Source organism: Gopherus flavomarginatus, chromosome 4 (genome assembly GCF_025201925.1).
Source record: "Gopherus flavomarginatus isolate rGopFla2 chromosome 4, rGopFla2.mat.asm, whole genome shotgun sequence".
Taxonomy (NCBI): Eukaryota; Metazoa; Chordata; order Testudines; family Testudinidae; genus Gopherus; species Gopherus flavomarginatus.
The window spans coordinates 53247212-53275105 of record NC_066620.1 but is presented as its reverse complement, the minus strand read 5'-3'; the positions used below and the strand labels follow the sequence as shown (position 1 = coordinate 53275105).

At 41.2% G+C, this 27894-nt stretch overlaps 1 protein-coding gene across 5 annotated transcripts in view; it reads right to left on the bottom strand.

Moving 5' to 3' along the window:
* MARK1 (microtubule affinity regulating kinase 1) overlaps nt 1-27894 on the bottom strand; it is a 107783-nt gene that overhangs the window by 49272 nt on the left and 30617 nt on the right. For all 5 annotated transcript variants that reach the window (XM_050948511.1, XM_050948514.1, XM_050948509.1 and 2 more), the window contains exons 2-3: nt 14016-14219; nt 13282-13335 (exon numbers count right to left, since the gene is read on the bottom strand). In XM_050948511.1, the coding sequence (XP_050804468.1) occupies nt 13282-13335; nt 14016-14219 (258 nt within the window). The remainder of the gene's footprint in view (nt 1-13281; nt 13336-14015; nt 14220-27894) is intronic.

The following is a 27894-nucleotide window of genomic DNA, read 5'->3' as shown; positions in this document are numbered from 1 at the left end:
TTGCTGACAGACAGGAATACTGCTAACCCTCCCAAAAAGATTAACTGCCCTTTTTGTACTCTGCAACTAGCACAAACTAAAAATAGAAAGAATCACAATTATTTTCCTTAGACTAGATTGAACATTTTCTACTCAGTGCACATCCTTGTTCCCCTCTTCTTAACTACATTTAATATGATTTTGAAAATTTGCTTGATCAAAAGCTTAAAGTCTCACGAGTAGATATTTTCACTGGTTAAATGTTTCTAGCAGGACGTCATCCTTCTTCCTTATATAAAGGTTCAACAACTGCCTTCAAAGGAGAAAAAAAGAATGTATGTGAGTGTCTGGGGAGCAGGGAGAAGAATCAAATGAAAGGCAACATCCTACAGTTTACATTAGTTAATCTGGATCTAAAAATATGGCTGTCTGGTAAATAATAATATTGTGCTAGTATTTGTGTTACAAAGTGTTTTTGCTCTTCCATGAACTCAATTATTCCATTACAAATTTGTCAGGTAGACTCTGTTTTGTGTTTTGGAATTTTGATTTTGTATATTACATCTGAATTGCTCACAATTATAAAAAGCAATCCAATTAAACAAAATGTGTCTGAAATGACCGGACACAAGATAACAAATCTAAAGCAGCAACCTGTAGAGCATGAAAATTTCTGAAAAACTTCTAGGCAGACATCTGAAAAACTGCAATATTGACAGGAAGACAACAAATACAGGCTGCACAACATAATAATATTAGTGTCTAAATATAAGTTACTTTTAAAGAACTCATGTCTGCCAAAGCAGGATTAAATCATTACACTTATATAAATAAAAGGATTTAGAATCTGGAAGAAAAATCCTAAAGAAATATAATTTTACATTTAATCTGGAGCATGTAGTAATTGCCAATACTATTATTCTGTTCAAAGATTCCAAAGGGATTAAAAATTTACTAATTAGTTTAAGACTCAAATGGATTTCACAGTGACTGACAATTTACATCATATGCAAATATACAACAAGAAAAAGGCAAATTAAAAAGCAGAACAAAAAATCTGCTTTCCTAAAGTCAGGTCATGAGGGACTAAAGCAGGGGCAAGCAAACTTTTTGGCATAAGGTCCATATTGGGTTTCTGAAATTGTATGGTGGGCTGGTTTGGGGAGGCTGTGCCTCCCTAAACAGCCAGGCATGGCCCGGCCCTGCCCCCTATCTGAGCCCCCCTGCTTCTCACCCCGATAGCCCCACTGGGACTCCTGCGGGGCAGAGGGGAAACACCGGGGAGGGACTGAGGGCTAGCCTCCCGGGCCAGGAGCTCAGGGGCCGGGCAGGAGTGTCCCGCAGGCCGGATGTGGCCTGTGGGCTGTAATTTGCCCACTAGACTGGACTAGAGCCATAAAGGGATTTAGGCACCTAACTGCTGCTTTAGAAACATAAATCCAAAACTGAAATCCTCAAAAACCCTGCAGCCACGTATATTCCCTAGATACCTAAATTTGAGCCAGAGGTGATGCACAAAACTGCCTCAATCCTGATGCCTGGCCCGTAGTTCATACCTCAGCCCCAGGAGGATCCTCCAGCTATGCATTCTTCTGCCTCTCTCACCTGTGAGCTTGAGCTGGTGGGCCTGTTATGATGAGTACACAGCAGCAGCAGGTGATAACGATACTTCCCTTTTTTACCCTATAGCCCAGTAATCAGGGCACTCACCCAGAACGTGGGAGACTTGGGTTCAAATCCCTGTTCTGCTGAATGTGGGGCAGGAATTTGAAGCCATGTCTCCCAGATTCCAGCTGAGTTCCTTATCCACTGGGCTATAGGGTATTCTAGGGTGGATTTCTCAATCTCTCCTGCTGAAGCTGTTCCACTTCCTATGAAATATTCAGTCATTGGAGCAGGGACTGGAACCTGAGTCTTCCGAGTGCATGCCCTAACCAGAGAACTTTAGCCATTTTCACTCTCTCTGACCCACTGACTAAATATTTGATACAAAGTGGAACAGCTTCAACAGAAACAATTGAGAGACCCACTCCACAATATCCTAGAACCCAGTGATTAGGAGACTTACCTGAGATATAGGATACCTGGGTTCAAATCCCCTGCTCTGCCTGATGTGGAGAAGGAAACAGAAAACAGGAGTAGACCCCAATGTTAATCAAGAGTGATGGGGTAGTACACTGCATACAGCAAACAGCTGAAGCTGCATACCATTTTTTATTACAGAAACTTTTCAAACACCAAGTTCCAAACTCTAAAATCTGGAGCTACACACTAAGTAGATGTCTTGGCCTCGGCAACATTGTTTCTTCCCTAAAAAACTTCTCTCCTTACAAATGCCTGGTCACTACTGAAACTACCCAGTATAGGACCAACCTGTTACAGAAAACTTCCTAGGCATACTTTTCTGATAGCTTGTAAGCCTGCAGCTACTTGTCTCTGCCACATTTCAAGTGGCCTTTTAGCTGATAGCTTGCTCCATCCCAGGCTGTAGGCATTCCTAGTATGTTTTCTCTTAGGTTTGAAACTGAATTTCCATAGTAACTCACAACAGTTAAGTTATATAGACACACCAAGCATATGTACTAAAATTTCGTTATGATGGGGACTGGGCAATCACACCATCTCATCGACGCTACTGGGCTTGACCATTTGCCTTCCATTCTGGCTAAATAAGGGAACAATTAAAGGCCTCTTTGTTTAATGGTAGCTGAAACAATGGCAAGTCACCGCCCAAGGAATAGAAAGCATGCAAAAATGAGGCATGGCTGGGCCATGCGGTCCTAGGAGGTTCTCAGGGGTTTGATAACAAATGCAGGTGATTGATCTGATTGCATGAGAGAAGAAGAAACAGAAAGGCCAAAGAAGCACACAAGAAAGGCAGCTAGGAAGACCAGCAGACAGCCCCAGAAACACTTGTTGACCCTGAGAAAAAGCTAAGAGCTTTTGAGTAGCACTCTGGCTGGGAAGAGGCTTAGAACTGTGAGCAAACAAGCTATCTCCTGCTGTTTGGTTCTACTGTGTTCAGGGAAACAATACTATGTACATTCTTTGTAAATAAACAGGCTTGCATCAAATAATTTGATTATTATTTCATCACTAACTTCTCTCCCCATCAGAAGCAATCCATATGACCCCGAATATTGGCTAACAATATTAAGGCATTGTGAACAAGTTAAAAGAAGGAATGCAAGGTGTATTTTTCATCCTGTAGAACAATTCAATAACATAGACAATGCCAGAGAGAGACTATGTCTACACTACAAGCTAAGGGTGCGATTCCCATGCTTGTGTGCACATACACATAGGAATATAAATAGCAGTACAGCCACAGTAGCAGCAGCAGAGGCACTGCTGAGCTGTGTTGGGTACATGTCCACCAGTTTCAGGCAGGTTTGCACTCTGCACGGCTCAGTCCTGCCTCCACTGCCGTTAGCTGTGCTACTGCAGTGACACTGCTACTTACACTCACCCGAGTTCAGTGAGAGCTAGCATGAATGTGTGTCCACAAGCAGGGGAATCACATCCCTCATTCACACTGTAGACACAGCCTGAGAGAGAGAGGGAGAACATATGTAGTGTTAATGGCCAAGACATCTGCTATGTAACTGTATAATTCATGCCACAGGTATCAATATCAAAAAGGTATATGTAAGTTACAACCACTCGAGTCTATCATGTAACTCTTGGGCACACTACCATATATACATTTTTAAGAGACATATTTAAATCAACAGATCATATTTAGTTTTTTTCAAAAAGCAAATTAACCAAGTTGAAATTTGGCCAGAATATTGGGGTTAATACCCTTTTTCCTGTAAGAAAGGCTATAAAATCTCTAAATCACTGGCTCAGAATCTGAGTTTTAAATTTTGTCCTCCCTTCCCTTCCTCTTCCCACCCCCCACACTGGCACCTTCAGCATCACAGTATCACTATATTGTTCTCAGACATTTGGTTCACAACTGACCCAAAGGGAAAACAACTCCCTACTGAATCCCCAACACCACTTCCTGCAGTGCTCAACATTGCTTACTGTAGCTTGTGAGACCTGATGAGATCAGAAGGTAGTATGTTTGCAAGCTACTGGTGGCACACAGAGAACACATTAAAGGTTATACAAAACCAGTAATTAAAGCAAATGTTATTCAATACTAGTTACATGAATATTAGTAATGGCATTTACAGCAGAAAAAAGGTTCTCTAATTATCGGACTATTCCACGGTGTTCTTAAAAGCGCATAGGAAGTGGGGGAAGAATGTGATCAGCTACCCAAAAATCAGGTCTCTAAGCCTCATGATTTCAAGTGTTCAGATCATATCACACCAGGTAGTTCTGGCCAAGGAGTTCCTGTAAAGGTAAAACTACTGAGTCACTTTGGTGAGTTTCTAACAAAGTTCCCGAACCAGTACGATTTAAACCTAGGAGAAAAATATTTTAAGTATTAACATTACTATAACCTAATTCATGAATTCTATTTAGGAAAATTTATTTAAACTACACCAGGTTGTCATAACCAAAACAAATAGTGTATTTCTCTCTTCTCTTTTGGCATCAAAACAAAATAGAAGGTTAATGTCTTCTTAAAGATAGAAAGCATTCACTTACATTTAACTATGAGTAGTCACTTTTGATGACCTAATTCAAAACTATCTGAGCTAACAAACAAAATAATTATTTTAACAGTCTCTGCCTTCCACACTGCCCTCTCCAATCTACCCAAAAAAAAGTGCTCCAAGGTCATCCGTCTCAAACATCGGTATGACAGCATCATTCATCCTTAAATCCTACGTTGGAACCCCCACCATTAACACACCAAATTCAAGCTTCTTGTCATTTGTTCAAGGCCCTGCATAAAACATAGACAGCCCTTACTTATCTGCCCTTATCCGTTTTCACACTGGCCCTTCTCCCATCACTTCTACTCCAAAAATCAGGCCATTATTGCCTGCTTGTTTATCCGATTCTCACATAAACATCTTTCATACCAACCCTAATGTGTAGTATGCCATTTTTAGCTTATTTGGTAGGCCACTGCTCCCTCCAAATTTAAATTCCCCGTGCAATACTCACTTGTGTTGTGACTCCACTAAGAAGCTAGCAGATTACACTAAGGAGGAGCTAGATACTTGGAGATATTTCAGGCAGAGCTGGTAGTGCCAGTATCCTTAAGGTTGGCCAAGACACTTCCCAATAAAAAGCCCTGATCAGCTGTTTTTAAGAATGAGAGAGATTATATTTTAATATATACACCTCTGCCTCGATAACACGCTGTCCTTGGGAGCCGAAAAATCTTACCGCGTTATAGGTGAAACCGCGTTATATCGAATTTGCTTTGATCCGCCACAGTGAGCAGTCCTGCCCTCCCGGAGTGCTGCTTTACTGCATTATATCTGAATTTCTGTTATATTGGGTTGTGTTATATCAGGGTAGAGGTGTATTTAAGCAAAACAATGCCTTTCCCCTTTGTTCTTGGAAACACTGGAACTGATTTAGCCAAAATTATTATTATTTTGTAAAAACACCACACAGCCTGAGGCAGATACATAGCATGGAAAATTTCCGTCCAAACAGTCTGGCAAAGTTACAAGCATCCGATAATAGAATCTTATAATGGATAGCATTTGGCAGTCCAACCATAGGCTTCATGACCAGCTCCACTGCTACTGCTAATAAAAAATGGACCGCTATTTACTTAAGGTAAAACATTGCAATGAACAATTACAACCTTAACCACCTTTATCATTTCCCATTTGTCTGTTTCTCTAACAGCTTTTAAACATTTTTGTTCTGTCCACACTGGAAAAAATGTTCCCTACAATTCAAAATCAGTTTTAAAACCAGTTGGGAGCCACAATGTGGACAAACCTCAAGTAGCCAGAACCATGTGTATATCCTGTCTGGCTACGCTTATTGTCAGAAGCCTTCACTCCCCCTATTTTCAGAGACCTTAACTACACAGGTTATAAAAGACAGCTTCAGCTGCTAGAATCTGTTTTTTGCTCAGGCTCCAACTGGCTTTAAAAGCAGCTTGAACTTTTGCGTAAATTTCCCTAGCGCAGGTAAGGCTTTTGTGATAAGGACTGTGTATTTTTTTGTGTTTGGAAAGCACATAATACACTGTGAGCACTACCTAAAACAGGAACATCATCATCACGTTTGGCCTGTTGAAAGTTTCTTACATTATGAATAGGTTTGAAAAGTTCTAGAGAAAACATTCTATCAATTGTCAGAGCATCTAACAGGAAACACACGCAGAAATATACAAGATATGCCAGTATGAAAGAGTGAAATATGTAGGTTAGTCCAAATTATTTTTAAAAAGCACAAAATATATGGCGTCCTAATTTGCAAATAAGTTTAAAATATATAGCCTTCAGTGAGTACTTTTCACCATTTACTCCAAAAACAAAAAGCAGATTGAAAAATGAGACTCTCTCAGATGTAATCATCGTAAACTTCTGATGTTCAGAAAGTAGTAAATACAATCCTAAAGCACATCACAAAAAGTCAAGCACTCTTCCACAAACACCAGCAGCTTCATGGCTGCTTAACAGAAAAAGTCACTGCAATTCAGGAATATTATGTCCATATTTCCAACTTCCTGAAACCTGCACTGAGCACAAGGATGACTGATTAAAATACAGTACACATTTTACTACACAGGACTCTATAGGGAGCTTACAAAAAAATTTTTAAGTAGTTTTGGAGATTCTTGAGATATTATAGGTTACTACTGTTGGATTCTCAGTTGAAATGTTCATCTAATTAACAGAGAGCTGGAAGCACATAAGAAAAAAAAAAGTGATTTAGAGATGTTATGGAACCTTTCCATTACTTAGCTAATAATATGACACTGAGTTTTTCCTTCCCACACTTAATACTGACAATTCAAATTTCTAACACAAATTTTTTTACGTCAAAATGCTGAAAACCTGTGGATAAAAAAATTACAGAAAATGGGACAACTGAATTCAGAAATGTCATTTTTTTAAAAACCATGCACTCCTGTCCAGCCAGCTCAGTTCTCATCAAGCCACAGCTCCGCCACATTCAGATTGGGTATATCCAAAGCTCTGAAATAGTGCAAGTGCTGAACAAATAAATAAGCTGCCAAACCTGTATTGATATCTCAAGGCAGACACATATGCTAACTCAGGGTATGGCTACATTGCAATTAAAAACCTGTGGCTTGCCTGGGCCAGCTGACTTGGGCTCATGGGGCTCTGCTAAGGAGACGTTTAACTGGGCGTAGACATTTGGGCTCGAGTTGGAGCCCAAGTGCTAAGTCCCTACAAGGTAGGAGGGTCCCAGAGCCGAGGCTCCAGATAGCCCAAACATTTACACCACAATTAAGCGGCCCCTTAGTCTGAGAGTCCGAGTCACCTAGCATGGGCCAGCTACGGGTGTCTAATTGCAGTGTAGACATACCCTCAATTAGTCAAGTTTATCTAGACTGGAGAGACTAATGTTGTGTTAGTGTGTTTTCCCTATAGGACTACAAGTTTTTCATTTTGGACAACAAGTCTATATCTGAAAAATAAATATGCTGGTGAAGTTAATCTCCCAGTATATATTTTAAGTTTCATTTTACAAAAATTGAAGTTTCTTCCTCTCCATCCCCAAAAAAGAGTGGATTTAAAAAAAAAAAAAAACACACAGGGAGGGTAAAAGCCACCAATGAACTAAGATCTGAGCCACAGGAAGTTTATTAGCTTCCAGCGCTGACACTTAGATACTGAGTATGACTGGTCAAACAGGCTTTTGAAGAGTAATTGCATTCCAGTTGGTCACTGCTAGTACACTTCTGGGAGAGACATGATTTTCCCCAAGCAAAATAATCAAGTTTGTTAGTCATCTGCAAACAAGTCAGATACAAAGGGCTCACATTTGAAGCACAAGAATTAAGAATAAAAAAAAAAAATACAAGTTCTCTCAGACATCCTAATTTTTGTACCAGGATTTCCTTTGTACACCTACTGTATGTTAATACATAATTAATGTGTATTACATGCAGTCTTAAGCAAGGCATTTTGCAACACTATCATAAATCCAGATTCCCCCAGTAGCAAATCTGAATTTCAGAATAATTTTTATTAATCAAACAGCTTTCCTAATCTTCCTCAGGACATAGTAAAAGTTTTATTGGGGAACAGGCATTGGTAAATATCTGAAGTTTGACCTTTAGACCTTCTTTTAACTTCATCAGGTCTTACTGTACCAGTTGGCCTTACTAAGCGAAAAAGCAACAGAAGTGAAACCTTCAAAGGGCTTGATTCTGCAAAGTGCTGAGCGCCCTCAACTCCCACAGATATCAAGAGGAATCAAGGGTATTCAGGACCTCTTAGGATTGAACTCCAAGAAAACAAGAGATTTCTTGGAATGCTATGCTAAAAACACATTCTAGAAACCAAAAAATCAATGTGAGACTGTGTAATTTCTTTTGACAGAAGTCTCATGACAATGCTGACTTCCTCCACAACAAATTCTTCTCTTCTTCAATTCCATCATTTACCCAGCCAAGCAACTCTACTTCTTCTCCACCCTGACTGGCTCCCACAATTCCAACCACCTATTTGCTATGTGACCCCTTGCTTAAATCCTCTCCCTACTTCTTTCTGTTGAAAAAGTCAGCAAAATTTTCTAAGAGAAAAATGACAAGATTGGTGTGATCTTCCCACTCTCCTTCCCTTTCCCTCTAGCACTTTCTCCTCCTCCCCACATCACTGATGCAGAAGACCCTCATATCCACTCTTCGTCTAACTCCTCCACCTATCCCACTGACCCCATTCCAACTTGTCTCCTAATCTCTTACCCTACACTCATCCCTCCCTTAGCCTTAACCTCTCCCTCTCCTCAGGTTCCTTCCCATGACAATTCAAGCATGATTTGGGGCATGTCTACATTAGCAACATAGACAGACATCTACACTACCCTCCTTCTGTTGGTGATGTGTGTCCTCACCAGGAGTGCTTCTACCAACTTAAGAGGGGCAGCGTGGGGGGCGGAGAGCCTAGGTGTGACACTGCACTCCATATGATTCTATGAAAATATGCTAATGAGTGTGAATATAATGTAAGTGGAATATGCTTCATGCAAAAGGTCCCTTGTAAAATATCATTACAAAGTTTATAATCTACTAATGTATCATTCTTGTATCTGAAACTAGAAATACGAAATATAACTGAGGGCCTATTGTAATTATGCAAAGTGGGGGCCATTAATGGTGGTTTAGAATCTTGATGGCTCCGATAAACTAGGACAATTGGTTGTCAATGGCTCTGTTTACTTGCAAGCCTTCTTGTGAGTCAGGCCAGGAAGAATGAAGGCTTGGGGTTCTCCCAAGACATGTGATCATGTCATCTGGTACTGGAATCCATTTTAAACCTGGTGCTTTTCCATTCAGAAGGAGGGGTGGGGACCCATAAAGACAAAAGATTCCTGCCATGTGCCAAAGCTATATAAGGGAGTGGAAAAGAACAAAGGCTGCAGTCATGAGAAATCCCCTAGCTACCACCTGAGCTGGAACAAGGGCTGTACCAGTGACAGTGCAGCTTTCTTGTCAGTTTCATGGCTCCAGCACAGAGCCATGAAATTGACAAGAACGATAGCAACAATGGATAAGTGTGATGTGACGCGGTGTCTATATAGACACCACGTCATATTAACTACACCGACATAAGCCCTACGCCTCTTGTGGAGGTGAAGTTATAATGTCGGTGTAGTATGGCACTTACATCAGTGGGAGCAAGGCTATAGTGTGTATGCTACCATAATGAGGTTGACTTAAGCTGCTGTATCACAACCTAACTTTGTAGTCAAGTATCAGGGGGTAGCCATGTTAGTCTGTATCCACAAAACCAACAAGGAGTCCGGTGGCACCTTAAAGACTAACAGATTTATTTGGGCATAAGCTTTCATGTTTTTTTTAACTCACGAAAGCTTATGCCCAAATAAATCTGTTAGTGTTTAAGGTTCCACCAGACTCTCTGTTGTTTTAACTTTGTAGTGCAGATCAACCTTTAGTCTCTTCTATGTGGGATCAAGAATGGGATTTTTTTAGGATGGACCACCCCACTTCCCTTTTCATCTTGAATTTCATTGAATGTGCTGCCTAAAACTGCTATCTGAATTTTCTCCAAGACAATTCCATCCTAGACTCCCTCCAAACCATCTTCCATCCTTGTGCTCTAGCTATCAAAGTATTTAACAACTTCTTCCCAGCCAAAACCCAGAACAAGTACTCTATTTGTATCTTTCTTGACCTATTGGCTGCATCTGATGTCAACCACTATACTGTTCTTTTTAACAACTTGTCATCCCTCTGCTTTAGTTACAGTCCTCTCTTGCCAACATACATCACTTAAAACTTTAGTGTGTCATTTGGAGCAGGTCCTGCTCAGTACCCCCTCCAACTCTGTGGGGATCTCACAGGGCTCTATCCTTGGTCTCCTCTTCTTCCTCTACATATTATCTCTGGGCAATCTAATCCACAAACACAAATTTAGCTTTCATGTCTATACTGACTGGTAAATCTAATTCTCCACTCCGGACCTATCTCTGCCTGTCCCAACTAAAAATCTCAGCCTTTCTGACACCTCCTAATGGATGTCCTGCTGTCAGTTTAAAGTAATCATGACTAAAATAGAGTTCTTAAGTTCTTAATGTTTTCTCCATAAGCCCTTCCCCATCCTTCCTTTCTCAGTCACTGTGGACATCACCAAACTACCCTGTCACTCAGACCTATAACCTAAGTTTCCCTCAACCCAGCCCTTTCTAGCTCTTCACATGCAGGTACTGTATAAATCGTACCACTTTGTCCTGCATAATATCTTGAAGACCAAGTGTTTTCTCTGTTCACACAGCTAAAATCCACAAGCTACAATAGTCTAACCACCATTTTTCAGCAAGCACCTTTGCATATTCTCTGAGACTGCCCCAATGAATATCCATGTAGCCACCTCACGGTTCTCCTCCAAATCCTTCCTTTAAACTCTTCTTGATGTGATAACTTAAAAAAAAAATCTCAAAAATGTATAGGCAGCTGGTTTGCTGAGACCACTGTTTCATTCTGACCAATATCATTTCATTGTTTCCTTGTGCTTCTCTGGTCTATTTAATTTACCTGCTGTCTGCAGTCTTACACTTAGATTGTGATCTCTTCTGGGCATGTACTAGCTGTTATATCGTTTTACTGTGACTAGCAAAAAGGGGCCCTAGCCTCTAGGCACTAGCATAATGGAAAAACAATTGTGGCAACAATTATGCAGGACAAAAACAATTGTGGCAATGATCAACAGTTTCAAATTAAAACATCACCTTCTCTCTCACACCAGTTAGAGGTCAACCTCAGGTAGATAAACTGCATATATTTTCATTATTTGGGTGCATGTCTCATCTATGTTAATATTAACATTAGATAGACTATTTACAGTTCATCACTACCTCTAGAAACCAAATAGCAGTTCCTGGAGTTTTTCGGTTGTAGCATTAGATAAAATATTTGTTCACCAAGTATCTTGCAGATCAAGAGCAGCAAAGCAGCCCTGAGAGTCTGACTATTGAATTATGAGGGCAAGGATCACCACCCTGATCTTGAGGGAACTAAATGTCTTCATTCATTGCTTCAAGTTGAGGTGCCATCGCCCTTTTTTCAAAAAATTTTTGGCCATATGAATAGAAAGTACAGTCTTGAAAAGTAGAACTAAAGTGAAGAACACAAATGTTTCCTCCAAAATGATTGTTCAACAATTGTTTTAGTCAAAAAGGGTACTTAATTTTTTTTTGTCAAAACCCTGTGCAAATGCTGTCATTTCAGAATGTAACAACTAACAAGCTATTGGGCAAATTTTCACATGCCTCAGCCACAAATTCTATTTAAAATGACAGGAAGAGAAGACAACTAGAAAAGATTTTGAGTAGGCTGGCATTTTTACAAAACACTAGCTAATCAGCATGAGTGTTTTCAGAGTGCATCTCTTGCTTTCTACTCATTTTTTATCCCCTCTTCTCACGAAATTCATCCATCCCAACACAAAGGCTAAACAACTAAGCTTTCTATGAGGAACTGAACAAGGATGAGAGAGGTGAATTCACCCCAGCAACAGGCAGTGAGGCACATCCCAAATGGTCCCCTCTTAGCTAGCCTAAGTGGCATTAGCATGAAGATTACCTTTGTGGGGTATAGAAGCTCCCCATATGGCTGTTCCAATCTACTATGGAACTTAATTAGGAAGGATAGAGGGATTTTGTATGGATTTTCCATATTTGAGTGAACTTAAACCTTAAAGTATCAGAGGGGTAGCCATGTTAGTCTGGATCTGTAAAAGCAGCAAAGAGTCCTGTGGCACCTTATAGACTAACAGACATATTGGAGCATGAGCTTTCGTGGGTGAATGCCCACTTTGTCGGATGTAGGCATTGACCCATGAAAGCTCGTGCTCCAATACATCTGTTAGTCTGTAAGGTCCCACAGGACTCTGCTGCTTTTAAACATTAAAGAAACACTGGAAAATGGTCAAAATTTAGGACAAATGATCTGTCATGCACATACTTAAAATAAATCAATCAACTCTTCACTGAAAACCAGAAGCTCTGAGTTGGCCCATCATGGGCCAATATGGTTATCACAATAATATGGATGGCCTATAAGGGGTTTATGGATAGTTTGTACTAACCAGAGAAACAGGAAGCCAGACAAACAAACCAGCAGTTTCTGTAACCACTTAAGTAATTTCTGTGAGATTATATATAAGCAAAGTAATTGACAAGAATCCCTTGAACAACAAATATTTTTAATAAAACTGAAATATACACAAACAGAGCTTCAAGTCATTTAAGTCTTACTAACTTTGACTCCTCAAAATGTGTTTCATTATTATGGACAATCCAACAGGACAAGTTAAATTAGGGAAAACTACTGTTCCCTAGATTTTAAGTGAGGAGATAGACATTTTTATATAGAATGATCCTACATTTGACTGGCAGCAAAACTTCAAATGACAGTTTTCAGACCCAGCAAAACAAAACCTGCTGGGGGAGAGAGATAGGGTGGGGGGAGAAGAGGGAGATGAGGGGAGAAGTGAGCAACTAAGAACCACGTTCAAAAACCATTGTCAGCACAATTGGGAAACTGGATACAGCTAGGATAGCAGGACACCACTTTAAGCCTCAGCAGCATACACGCAATAGTCAGCACAACCAAAGATTTCTGATTTTTGATATAAAGAGGTCAAAAAAATCATCTTTACTTTCCTTGGCAGCACAGTTCAATTGATTACAAAATTACAAAGGTTCAGTTCTTACCTTTTGTAGACTGGTGGGATTTAGCTGGGTTTTATCTATTATTTTCACAGCAACCTAGGGGAAAAACAGGTATTACTAAACTTGTGAAAAGCTCTGACAAAAATGTGCATATTAGTAGCTAAACACATTGCATATCTAATGTGCACAAACATAGCTATAAAAGCGTGCGCACAATGGGCACATTTGCCAATCTATCTTCCACTCCATCTAGCAGAATTTCTTAATAAGAATCCAACTGTGCTTTATCACTTTCCATTGCAGCTTCAGTAGCAGAGTCACTTTTACACTCCTGCCAGCACTGTGGAAAATGTAACATTGCACAGAAACACAGATGAGATCCCAACAAGATATTTTCATTTTCTTTTGGAGGTGCCTGAATTTTCTTCCGGGAGGAAGAGGAGAGGGGAGAGGCTAGGAGGGAGGAGAAAAGAATAGAAATTATTTATTTGTTCCTTTCAGGAAAAAATAAATAATAATAGACAACCTAACATCTGACAACTACACAACCTCTCCAAAAAAGAAAAGTTTTCTGAAAAGAATTTTCAGTACAAAAATGAAAATTCTATCTTCATACATACTGCAACTGGCTCTATTTTCATTGCATTATATTTTGCAATATTAAACAAGTCTCAATAATCAAGGATGCAGTTGGAAACAATGTTCGCAATATTTATTAGAAGACCACACATGAAGGCAATACAAAATACTTCATTAGCCATACTCAGAAAGCTTACTTCTCTTCCAGTAAGAACATGTCTTGCCAGCTTCACTTTGGCAAAATTTCCTTTTCCTATTGTTTTTAGTAAGCGATAATTTCCAATGTGAGGGTGTTCTTCATTTGTAGATGTAATTGAGTTTCTGCATCGGGGGATGTTTTGTCTGCTACTCGATTTGGTGGGCTGGACATGTGGTTCAGCGTATCCATCCATAGAGGTATGCTATAAGGAAACAAAACAAAACCACACAGGTTTTAAACAGTTATAAAATACTTTAAGAGTAAAAACCTGAGTCCCCAATTTTTAAAAAACTTGGCCAATAACACTTTCAACTGTAGCTTAAGCAGATTTGTTGCCACTAGGTGAAGTTTGATTTATACATCAAGAAAGAAATTCAGAGGTACACTACAGCTGCTTCTAAATGTAAGCAAGGGCGATATTTAGACTCAAAAACAATTAAAGCATACAATTTTTTCTTCAAATATGGAAGTGTGCTATTAAAACAGAACAAGTTGTGATATAGTGTGTATTTGTTAATTATCAAATCTTGATGTCAACATCTTTGAGCCCTTAAAAAAATATAAAAGTACTTTTATCTTTAAACAATCACCCTTATTTTTCTGGAAGTTATGAATAAAGAGTATATTTTTGCAAATTGCAAGAAAGATGGATTTATCATTTGTCTGAAAATGTTTCCAGTAAAACTGTACTTGAGATGGAGAATAAAAATCTTAAAAGCCAACTTTGCTCCAAAGAATATTTTTACTTTCATAACTTTTACTTCCATACTTTCTCTAGAAAAAAAATTCTGAAGTTATTAGCACCCTAGTTTTAATAAAATGGACGGTTTTCTATAAAAAATATTCCCACATCTATCAAGTCCATTGCTAATAAGTCACCAAAACAAAGAAATAAAAAGACTGTGCTGACCACCAGTAACAGTTTCACAGTTCTAATGTAAAAGTCAGTAGCGTGATTCTACAGTGTCTCCATATCTCAGCCTTCACATGACTCTCTCTGCTTCCTGGTGTTGCACATACGACATCACATGTATATACAACATCACTTCCTCCTGCCTCAAAGCGCAACAAACTGTCCCCCACAAAAAAAAAAAACCAAAAAAACATGCAAGTGTTTTGCAAATTACGTCTGTGCTGAGGAGGTCCCAGCTTGAAAATATCCCTTGTATTCCCTTCTTGTGTTATAAGCCAGAATGTTAGCAAGCACTCAACTGGTATTTTACATAGAGGTATATAAAATGCATAATACTTGTATCATTTTACTTTTTCCTTCCAAACCAGTTATTGTTAAACTCTTCCCACCTCCACCCACACCCAAATTGTCCAACATGAATGGCAGCTGTACATATGTACTGGAAGGCAGAGTTCTGCCTTTAGTCATTACCTTCACATTGTAGGAAAGCACCTGCTTCCTTCAAGAGCATCCAAATTTACATTTGTAAATTTAAGATGTGGACAAAGCTGAATGCAGTGTTCAAGGTAAGGAACACCATTACATTATTTCTATAGTCTCTGCCCACGTAGTAAGTTTAGCCCAGAATGTGGGCCTGTATTCTGTACAGCAGAGACTGAAGAGGAGCTACAGGTCCTGGTTGATAACCAACTGAAAGAAGTTCCCACTGTGACAGGTGACTAACAGGGACAACAAGATCCTTGGATGTATGTGGGACAGATGTGAGACCCTGGAAGCATGGAAACTTAAAATGACAGCTACACTGAGATGCACAAGACAATATGGTCCATAGGCCTATTCATCAAACTTGCGCATCTGTAAATGTTATATGTTTACATTTGTGAGCTAGGGATTGTATTCTAGCTGTATAGGAGAGGATTACCAAGCTCCCTCCTGAGCCCAAATCAGTGGGAATGGTAAACAACTGCAGAGAAGTACCACCTCCTGGGCAGAATTGCATATAATGATTTCAAACAGATTCAAGATGCCCAACAGACAAAGAAAGGGCTTTTGGTATAAAGAGTCAATGTAAACAGATGCAGATTCTGTATTGTGATCCAAAAACGGACATGAAATTGTAACCAAAAGGGCAAAACCCTGCTGGAAGGATCTGAAGGACTGGAAACTGCCAGGATCTCCATATGGAAGACAGGTCACACTTGATAAGTATAACCGGCATGCAAACTGTTTTATTATGTTTTCTCTGTAACCATTTTGTCCTCAACATGTACTACGTTTTGTGAAAGCTGGCTGGTCACCAGTAAACAGTGTCAATTGTCCTTTGAGAGAGCACAAGCCGTAGATGCAGGACTAAGGTCAGAGAGAGTCAAAAAGTACTCAAGGGAGACTCTAAGACTACATCCATCAGTGTGGAGGAAGAGGGATGTGGGTCTCTGCCTCTACCCTGGTAGTGAAGACAAGCTCTAAGTCGATCTACCCCAGTATCTTACACTACATAGCTTAGGTCGACTTACCCCCATATCTTCACTGCGCTGCGTCAACGGGAGATATTTTTCAGTCAACTTGCCTGGAGTACTGAATAGTGTGACCAGACAGCAACTGTGAAAAACTGGCATGGAGATGGGGGGTAATAGGAGCCTATATAAGAAAAAGACCCCCAAATCAGGACAGTCCCTATAAAATCGGGACATCTGGTCACCCTAGTACTGGAGTTGACCAGAAACTGCTCTGCTGTCTATTTAGCGGGTCATCACTAGACCTGCTAAAATCAACACCTGCTGCATGGATTGCAGCAGCATCGATCTCCTGGGTAGTGAAGACAAGCACTTAGAGAGGTGCCAGCTGGAGGCCTCAGACCTAAATGAGCGCTCTTGGGGAGGATAACACAGGGGGCAGAGGTGCCGTTAATCCGAGATGACAAGTCCGAACAAGCGAGCACTAAGTGAAAGTAAGGAGTTGGTATTACCTCTGTATACTGCATTAGTGAGACTACTAGTGGAAACCTGTGTCCAGTTCTGCTGTCCACACTTTAAAATGGACTTCGAAAAATCTGAAATGACTAAAAAAAAGATCTACAAAAATCATTCAAATTTCGGAAAAGATGCCTTACAACGAGGGACTTTTAAGAAACTCAATCTGTGATTTGATCACAGTCTAAGTCCCTACACAGGGAGAATGGTATCTGATAGCAGTGGGCTCTTTAATCTAGCAAACAAAAGCATATCAAAAGCCAGTGTCTGGAAGTTGACAAATTCAAAGTGAAAACAATGTGCACATTTTTAACAGTAAGAGTAATTAACCATGGAACAATTCACCAAGGAAAGCAGTGGATCATGAAGTCTAAATTAAGACTCAATATGTAAGAAACGTGCCTCAGTTTCAACCAGAAGTTACTGTGCTTGATGCAAAAACTAAAGCAAGACGTTCTAAGGTGTATAATAGGCAGGAGCACAAAGCATATCATAACATTCTCTTCTGGCCTTAAAAATCTATGAAGGGGGAAAGTGCTGCATAATTTGGATTATTTAAAACTGCTTTTTGAGTAGTACTTCAAGCCCTTCATTAGTATAAGTAAATTGCAACAAGAAAAATAACTTAGGTCACTACCACCATCATAAATTATTAAAAATGATTGAGGGTGTAGCTTTAGAAGTATATCATTTAATTTTTGCACTAACTTGCATAGTAAAAATACACTAATTTATTTCGCTTTGTTTATACTCAATATTACTTTCAAGTTCTCATACGCCAACACAATTCTGTAATGTCTAGGTTGCATATACAAGACAGAAAACGTTCATTTGACTAATAAAATGATAGCATGTTATGTGCACTTTAAAAACATGTAATTAAATAAAAATGTTTCCATTAGACTTGGAAATAGACTCTCACACTAGGCCAAAAACTTCAAAAAGTTTCTTCCAGCACATGAAGGTAAGCAGGTCTTACTTAACTGTATGTAAAAACATCAAGGAAGAGCCTAAGAAAAATTTTGCACACATCACGAAAAGGCTGCAGAAAGAGGATTTTAAGATTTTTCCTTATTATATTACAGTTGTACCCAAGTGCAAGATGCTGTACAAGCAAATTTTCGACTTTTCTTGGCTGGAATCATCTCTTACTAACTCAAGACAAGATGCAAGTAGAAACAGACTGGGGGAGAGAGTGATTTGAATGTATGGTTACATTCTACATTTACCATCTACAACCAGACAGTGTCAGATCAAGTTTGTTATAGCTGTAATGTATAAACAGCTGTCAGAAATACGAGTGGCATCCAACTAGACTTTATGAGTTAATTTCCATAGGCATAATAGGATAAGTGCACCTTGAGTAGGGATTTAAAGACACCTGCTGGAGTAGTAGATGAACAGACAATACGCAGAGTGGAGACTTCTTCATGAGACATGTCATTTCATCCAGATTTTGCAGGGGAAACAGTTATTAATCTTACATCAGCATCATACAAATGATGTAGGACCAGTCTAAAACAGACAACACATCACCCAATAAGGGTGATTCTAGGAACTTTCAAGGTATGAAAGACAGATAGTGTTTGGTTGGGGTTTTTTTTGTTTGGTTGGTTTTTTGGGTTGTTTTTGTTGTTTAATCTGGTTATTAGGGTTTCCATATTTAAATAAATCAGACTACCTTCCTGGATTACAACTGTTTCATTCTCTCTTTTGCTTTCCTTTGTTGGAGACTTTGCAGAAAAGTTTGAACAAGAAACCTGAAGTATTCACCAACCTCCTCTAAACAAACACTAATAAACAATGTGCAGATAAGAAAAAAATCAGGATATGCCTAAAAAGTTAAATCAGTCAAATTAGATCCAAGTAAACGCTTAGACAAGGGGTCGGCAACCTATGGCACGCGTGCCAAATACGGTACGTGAGCCAATTTTTAATGGCACGCTGGAGCCTGCCAGGACTCCAGCGGGCCATTAAAAATCCTGCCCAGTCTGGCCCGCTCTCCTCTGCCCTCTGCTCCCCCCCCCTGCAGGGGCAGGGGCAGGGAGCAGAAACATAGCCATGCACACGGGGTGGGCAAATGGCCCCACTCCCCCAGCACGGCAAGCTGTGGGGTCCGCGCTCCCGGGCCAGAGAGCCAGGCTGAGCGCAGCAAGCTGCCGGCCCCTCCCCCGGAGCCCTGCTGCCGCACGCAGCGCTCTGGGGGTTGGGGCTGCACGCTCCCGCGGGGCAGGGTTTGGCTCCGCGGGGAGGCAGAAACACTCCCCTCTCCCCTGGAGCCATGCCGCCTTGCGCGCTCCCGCGGGGCAGCATTTGGCTCTGTGGGGGGCAGACACGCTCCCTGCTCAGCTGGAGCCATGCTGCTGCCATGCGCAGCGCTCTGAGGGCCGAGGCTGTGCTCTCCCACAGGGCAGCGTGTCTGGCTCTGCGTGGAGCCTCAAAGTAAAGGGCCCAGGGCAGGGGGCAGTCAGGGGACAGGGAGAAGGGTGGGTTGGATGGGGGGGTGGGATCTTGGGGGGGTGGCTAGGGGCGGGGGTCTCTGGAGGGGGCAGTCAGGGAGTATGGGGGGTTGGACGGGGCATGGGAGCCCCGGGATTTGTGAGGGGGCAGCGGGTGGATAGGGGTCAGGGCAGTCAGGGGACCAGGAGCAAGGAGGGTCCTGGTGGGGGCAGTTAGGGTGTGGGGGGGGTCTCTGGAGGGGGTGGTCAGGGGACAAGGAGTTGGGGGAGTTGTATGAGTTGGGAGTTCTGGGGGTCCTGTCAGGAGGCAGGGGTGTGGAGAGGGGTTGAGGCAGGCAGGGAGTGGGGGGGGGGGTTGGATGGGTCGGGAGTTCTGGGGGTCCTGTCAGGGAGCGAGGAGCGGTTGGATGGGGCATGGGAGTCCTGGGGGTCTGTTTGAGGATGGAGGTGTGAATAAGGGTTGGGGCAGTCAGGGGACAGGTAGGGGGTAGGGTCCAGTCTGGGGATAAGGAACAGGGAGGCTTAGATAGGGAGTAGGCTCCTGGGGGGCAGTTGGGGACAGGGGTCCCAGAAGAGGGTAGTCAGGGGACAAGGAGAAGTGGGTTTGGGAGTTCTTAGGGGGGCAGTCACCCAGCCCTCTCCCGAGCCCTGACCCCCCCCGCCCCCCTCCCCCACACACACCCCACGCTCCCTGCCCTGAGCCCCGCACACCCCGCAGGTCCGTGCCCTGAGCCCTGTACCTCCCTCATACACACCCAGACCTCCACTTGACTCCTTCATCCCCCTCCCAACCCTAGCCCTGACTCTGGCACCCCCACTGATGCTTAGCCCCCCCCGCCCTGACATCTCCAGTCCCCAGCCCTGACTCCAGCCCTCTGGGTCCTGGCTGCTGGCCCCGCACAGTCCGCTGCTGGTCTGGGGTTCTGGCTGACGGACTCTTGCCAGCCGGGGTCCCGGCCGCAGGCCTCGTTCAGCCCACTGCCGGCCTAGGTGAACAGAACCCCAGAGCAGCAGCGGGCTGAGCAGGCTGGCGTCTGTAAGATCAACATTTTAATTTCATTTTAAATGAAGCTTCTTAAACATTTGAAAACCTTGTTTATTTTACAATACAACACTAGTTTAGTTATATAATACATAGACTTAGAGAGAGAGCTTCTAAAAAACGTAAAAATGTATTACCGGCATGGGAAACCTTAAATTAGAGTGAATAAATGAAGACTCGGCACACTGCTTCTGAAAGGTTGCTGACCCCTGGCTTAGACAATGTAAGCATTACATATGCATTACTTGGAATTACTGCATCTAACTCTGAATTTGGCATTCTGCAGGAGTTTGTTGTCTCTGTGCTTGTTATTTATGGTTCACTGTATATCAAGTAGTTGTGTGATAATTAAAAAGTGCCATTTCAGGGGCACTAAATACCTTTGCAAGCTCTGAATTCTAAAAGCTTTGTCAACCAACCAGGAAAGAAAAAAAAGTGCCAAGGAATTACTTTCTGAGGACATTTCAAAACCTTCCAGCAGTTTAACAGCATAATTTGTTGATTTTTAGAAACCAGGTGATTCTCTTCCCTGCATCCCCGCCAAAGCATCACTATGGGGCAGAGTTAAGGTTGTCAGGAGCCTTATTTGCATTTCTTACCTGTTTGGATTTCTTTTGAAGTGTAACTTTAACTCTTAAGTTTCCTAGGTTTATAATGCTTGTTTGGAGCTAATTGCAACAGCCTCAATTTTTTTTTTAACATTTAATGTTACTGATATATACTCCCAATCTTTACTGTATTTTAATGTTGCTTTGTTTCTGGGAATTTCCTTACTTTTTAAAAAGTGTGTACAATGTCATACACAAATACTAAAGACATCCAAAGAGAATGCTACTATGCAATATACCTAATGATTTGAAGATAGGCACTGTATTAACATTAATGCTAGTCAGATCTTATGAAAGGAAAGATTTGATATGCAAAGCTCATTAAGGGATTCAGCAGGCAATGTATATTACAGGCACTAGAAAGGAAAGCTGATGGCAGAAGAACAAGAAGCAGAAAAAGGAGCTCTTGGATGAATACAATACAATACCTTGGGTCAATCAAAAGGATTGTTTATTCACAAAGTGATTAGCAGGGGATTGTACAAAATGGACTACCCTGATTGCAAACCTCTAGTAATGGAGATGCCACATAAGAAGAATATACTGCGTTTTTAAAACGAATTAAGGTTAACTTTTAAGGGCAGACAGAAAGGTTACTTGCATTACAGTAACCGGAGTTCTTTGAGATGTGTGGGCCCTATGCACATTTCACTATCGGCTCCATGTGCCCGGAACCGGAAATTTTTTACTACCCGTATCTGTTGGTCCATGACTGCTCCCTGTGCCTCCTCGCGCAATCAACCAAGGGCATAAGTGGAAGCGCAGCTTGACCACCTCTGAAGTTCGTTCTCTACTGCAAATCACCTTAGGAAAGGATCTGAAGCAGGTAGTGAAATACATACACGGACTGCATATCTCAAAGAACTCCAGTTACTAAGTAAACTTTCTTTCTTTTTCGAGTGACGGTCCCTATGTATATTTCCACTATAGTCCTAATCAGTATTCGCTGAGGAAGAGGGTGCAGTGAACCAAGCTGCACCACCAACTGTAGGATCGCTGTGCCAATGGATACTTCTGCTAAAGAAGCTTGAACCAGGGTGTAATGCCTAGGATGTTTGGTCTTGCCTTTGTCCTATGTCAACAGGTTCAGAAATTGTAGGATTTGTATGCATGGTTGTGCGGACATCTGTAGGAGGCTCGGAAACCAAAACTGTCTTGGCCAGCAGAGTGCCACTAAAACAACAGACACACTGTCCTCCTTGATTTTTCTCAGGACTTAGGGTAAAAGATGGATGGGTGGGAAGGCATACATCACCAGCTCCTGCCACTGAACTAGGACTGCATCCCCACTGGAATCATGACTCTAAGCTGCTCAGGAACAGCAGACTGGCATAATTTGTTGCCTTAGGACACAAAGTCATCCCACAATGGGAAACCGCTAGAAAATGTTCTCTCTCACTGAGTTACACAGTTCCCACTTGTGGTCTCTGTCGAAGTGCCTTCTGAGGCTGACAAGGTGTTCACTACTCCCAGGCAGTACAATGCCAAGAGGGGGAATCTGGTGACAGATGCACCAATTCCAGAGCTTGATAGGTCTCCCTCTTCTTTGTGCAGAAGCTATCTGTGACACAGAGACCCTTAGCAAAGAGCTCTCACCTTGGATTGGACAAACTCATTACACCAAATACATATCTTACAGGATATTTATCCATGGGTGAGGTCCTACAGGACTGGAGAAGGGCAGATATAGTACCTATCTTCAAAAAGGGGAACAATGAATACTCGGGAAATTATAGATCAGTCAGCCTAACTTCAATTCCTGGAAAGATACTGGACCAAATTATTTAAGAAGCAATTCATAAGCACTTATAGGATAATAGGATTCTAAGGAATAGCCAGCACCGATTTGTCATGAACAAATCATGTCAAACCAACCCAATTTCTTTCTTCAACAAGGATTACCAGATCAGTGGATAGGGAGGAAGCTGTAGATGTGTGTCAAACAGATAAGAGTTAACAGAACAGAAGTACTTCATATCTCCTTTGCCTGTAAAGGGTTAACAAGGCCAGTGAGCCAGGCTGTCACCTGACCAGAGGACCAATCAGGGGACAGGATACTTTCAAATCTTGAGAGAGGGAAGTTTTTGTGTGCTCTGTTAGTTTTTGGTGGTTGTTCTCACTGGGTTCTGAGAGTGACCAGACATGCAACCAGGTTTCTCTCCACTCTCTCTGATACAGTCTCTTATATGTCCAGAATAGTAAGTACCAGGTAGAATAGGCAAGTTAGGCTTATGTTTGTTTTCTTTATTTGCAAATGTGTATTTGGCTGGGAGAAGTTCAAATTTGTATTTTGCTGAAAGGATTTTAATTTGTACTTGTATACTTAGGCTGGGAGGGTATTCCCAGTGCCTATAGCTGAAAGACCCTGTAACATATTCCATTTTAAAATTACGAAGATAATTTTTACTGTTTTTTCTTTCTTTAATTAAAAGCTTTTCTTGTTTAAGAACCTGATTGTTTTTTGTTTTTTTTTAATTCTGGTGAGACCCCAGGGGACTGGGACTGGATTCACCAGGGAATTGGTGGGGAGAAAGGAGGGAAGAGGGAGAGTAAGGTTAATTTTCTCTCTGGGTTAGGATTACTTTCTCTCTCAGGGACAGTCTGGGAGGGGGAAAGAGAAGGAGGGGGGAAGGTGGATTTTCCTCTCTGTTTTAAGATTCAAGGAGTTTGAATCACAGTGATCTTCCAGGGTAACCCAGGGAGGGGAAGCCTGGGAGAGGCAACGCTGAGGGAAAGGGTTTACTTTCCTTGTGTTAAGATCCAGAGAGTCTGGGTCTTGGGGGTCCCCGGGTAAGGTTTTGGGGGGACCAGAGTGTACCAGGCACTGGAATTCCTGGTTGGTGGCAGCGCTACAAGTACTAAGCTGGTAATTGAGCTTAGAGGAATTCATGCTGGTACCCCATCTTTTGAATGCTAAGGTTCAGAGTGGGGAATTATACCATGACAATGTGACACATTTTAGTAAGACTTTCAACAATGTCGCACATGACAGTCTCCTAAGAAAATTAGCTAAATACAATCTAGATGAATTTACTACAAGACATGAGCAAAACTACTTGAAAGATAGTAGTCAAAAGAGTAGTTATCAATAGTTCATTGTCAACTGTGAGGGTGTATCTACTGAGGTACTGCATGGGCTAGTCCTGGGTCCAATACTATTCAGTATCTTCAATAAAGGATTTAGATAATGGAGTTGAGAGTATACTTATAAAATTTGCAGATGACACCAAGCTGGGATGGGCTACAAAAACTTTGGAGGACAGGATTACAATTCAAAAGGACCGTGACAAATTAGAAAATTGGTCTGAATTCAACAAGATGCATTTCAATAAAAGACAAACGCAAAGTACTTCACTTATGAAGGAAAAATCAAATGCACAACTACAAAGTGAGGAATAATTGGTAGCAGTATTGCTGAAAAGAATGTGGTAGTATTCACAAATTGAATTGAGTCAACAATGTGATGCAGCTGTGAAAATGGTTATCATTCTGGGGTGTACTAATACGAGAGTTACATGTAAGACAAAGGAGGCACTTGTCTCGCTCTCCTTGGCACTAGTGAGGCCTCAACTGCAGTACTGTGTCCAATTCTGGGCACCACACTTCAGGAATTATGTGGACAAATTGGAGAGAGTCCAGAGGAAAGCAACAAAAATGAAATATGGTTTAGAAAACCTAACCTGTGAGGAAATGTTTAGGGGGGAGGGAGTGTCAGAAAGAAGACCGAGGGGGGACCTGATAACGGTCATCAAATATGTCAAAGGCTGTTCTAAAAAGGACTGATCAACTGTTCTCTGTGTCCACTGATGGCAGAACAAGTAGTAATGAATTAATCTGCAGCAAGGGACATTTAGGTTTGTTATTTGGAAAAGCTTTCTAACTACAAGGATAGCTGAACTCTGGAATAGACTTCCAAGGGAGGTTGTGGAACTCACATCACTGGAAGTTTTACAGAACAGGTTGGTCTGTGATGGTCTAGATTTACCTGGTCCCCCTCAGCACAGAGGGGTGGACTTGATGACTTCTTGAGGTCCTTTCATTTCTATGATTCATGTAGAGTGTCTACAGACAGCTTGTAACTTGTCTAGACTCAAATCACTGCAAGATGTATGCACTGGTAACATTTAAGGAACAATATATTTATATTGAATGTATGCTTTATGGACTTGGAGTAAAAAGTAAAGATTAGTCACCAGGATATTTCAGTAATGTCCCATTAGGGTATGAGGAAGTTACCACCACACCCCTTCTAGCCAGTGATGCAATGCAAGGGTAAATTGTTTAGCCTTGCACACTAGTAAGACTTAGAACGAAAAACAAGCAGAGGCCATGACAGAGTTAAAGCCACTTAAAACACAAAAAGGAAACTTTACAACAAGACAGGGGTTCACCCTGTCTGTGAACAGAAACAAGAGATTGTTTTTTAGTATGAGTGAGTGTGTGGAAAGACACTCTGCATCAATTCACTGAGGAAACTCCTTAAGGAGCAGGCTGGGCATTCATGAACCCTTGGATCCTGATTTGTCTGCAACCAGCCAGTTCTGCAAAAAACTGAACTTGTGGGGGAAAATCTACTCTATAACATAGTAAAGGTAACTATTAATAAGTGTAGACCCATGTTTTATGGTTTTTGTATTGTATTTGTACTTTTTGTATTGTAACCACTTGTTTCCACCACTCTCTCTTATCTCCAGTTACATCTTTATTCTGTCATTTGAGGGCTCATTTTGACCGGAGGCCCCTCAGAACATCTGTCCTCATGTAGATATGTACTACTTGAAATCAAGTTTGTAGTCACTCCAAAAAAAGTCTATAATTTGCATTGGTACTAAAGTACACTTTTCTAGGTTCACTTAAGTCCTATGGCTTGAAGGAGGCTGTGAATTATACCGTGAGCAGCCACTCAGAGAGGTGAGGAAATACTGGGCTGTCCTGGCAACACGAGTATGTCGCTACCAACGACAGCAGCTTTGTGAAAGCTCTGGAGGCCACTGATAGACCAAAGGGAATTACTCTGTATTGATAATGATCTAGGTCCACCATAAAGGACAGGAGTCTCCTGTGGACTGGATGAATGTCTCTATGGAAAACAGGCATCCAGTCAAGAGCTACAAACCAGTTACCTTCATTTAGGGAGGAAATCAAAGGCCAGGGTGGTCATCCTGAACCTCAAATGCTGTGTGAAGACATTTAGTTGTCTGAGATCCAAGATGGGTCTTTCAAAATCCCCTTCTTTTTGGGAATGAGGAAATACCTTGAGTAAAAACCCTTCGCCTTTGTTGAGGTGGCATACCATTGGCTGGGAGCACGAGGCGGCACAGGAGCAGACCAACAGATATCACTAGTAAAAATTCTCCATTTTCAGGTGCTTGGAGCACATGTGCACACATACTAGAAGAAATATCACCTGAAGAAGAATCACTGATACCCCAAAATATCAGACTAATATCAGCCCAAGCATACTATCTAGATCAGTTAAGATTGCAGCTGCCTTGTATTACCAGAGTGAGAAAAAACAACTTAAGTGTGCTGGTGAATCTGGACTTTAATTTGCAATTGACCTATTAAATTTAGAGGCCTGAGTTAGTTACTATGACTATGAGAAAGGGAGAGGAGAAAGCAGAGTCTCCGAGTCTCAACTTATTTGTGAGTTAAGGGCTTCCCTGCACTCCTACTTCAATTCTATTGACAATGCTGCCTCAGTACATATGTAACAGAAGCTGTTATGCCATGGGGAGCCTTTCAAGCACTGATGCTAAAGCCAGCATGCAGCCACTTAATCTGTAATTAGCAGTGACAGTTGAGCCAAGTAATTTACCAATGAGAATTTGACATGTGTCTAGTCTCCGGTATGCTAGCGAATCATTACAACCAACAGATGTGATGCACGCAAATTAGCTGGAGAGAGAAGTTGGTGATTGGTTGATTTATTTCTGATGTCATAGTAACCCCACTTGTGATTTACTGAGCTGTTTTTCTGAGCCTTGAAATTAAATCATAATTAAATATAAGAATTATTAATAACCGATTAATTGTAATCTATTTACTTCAATTATAGCCTACATACAAGATTTCAATTTAAACTATATGTAAAGTTTAACACGTCTGTTATTCCATTAAGACAACTCAGGACAAGCAAAAGTTCTATGTTTCTTAAAGGAAATAATTTTTAATTAATTTTAACTCAAATTAACTGGTTTAATTGTGAATTCTTATAAAATGTATTCTGTATTCAAAAGAGTAAGTGCTGTAAGTTTGGGGATGATAAACTGTATAGTGCCATAAAATAAAGAGGTTGAAATCTTGTTTTTAATTCAAAAGGTTGAGTTCTGTTATAGAGTCACAACTAGTGCCTCCATAACAGAGAAAACAGCAATTGACACTGTTCTATGCAGGGGACCTAAATTCTGGAATTTGCTTTTAGCCCTGATTCACCAGAGCCCATACTTGCTAACCTTAGATGAACACTGCAAAGACTTCCTATGAACCTCGGTCTCTCTGAGTGCATGCAAAAAGGAAGAGAAGCTGAAGGGGAACAAAAACAATGGCAGGTGGGAAGAGGAAAATAATTCTGTTTAGGGTTTTGTTTTTGTTTTTTTTAGAATGTACAAATTATTAACCAACCTACTGGAAATACTGAAGAACTAACATTTTGTATTGAAGAGCTTGGGTTTGTAATTGGGTATTTAAAATTTTAGGCGGTGTGCAGTCTACTGGATATGAGCCAGAGTTTTTTCAAATATTAAACTGGGTTGATATGGCAGGTGGGATAAAGAGGATGACTATACTCATACAAGGATCCTCCAGATTTGCTGAAACAAATCACACATTTCTCAAGCTGAATGGTTACAATCCCCTCTACACCAGCCACAAACTGTCACCTTC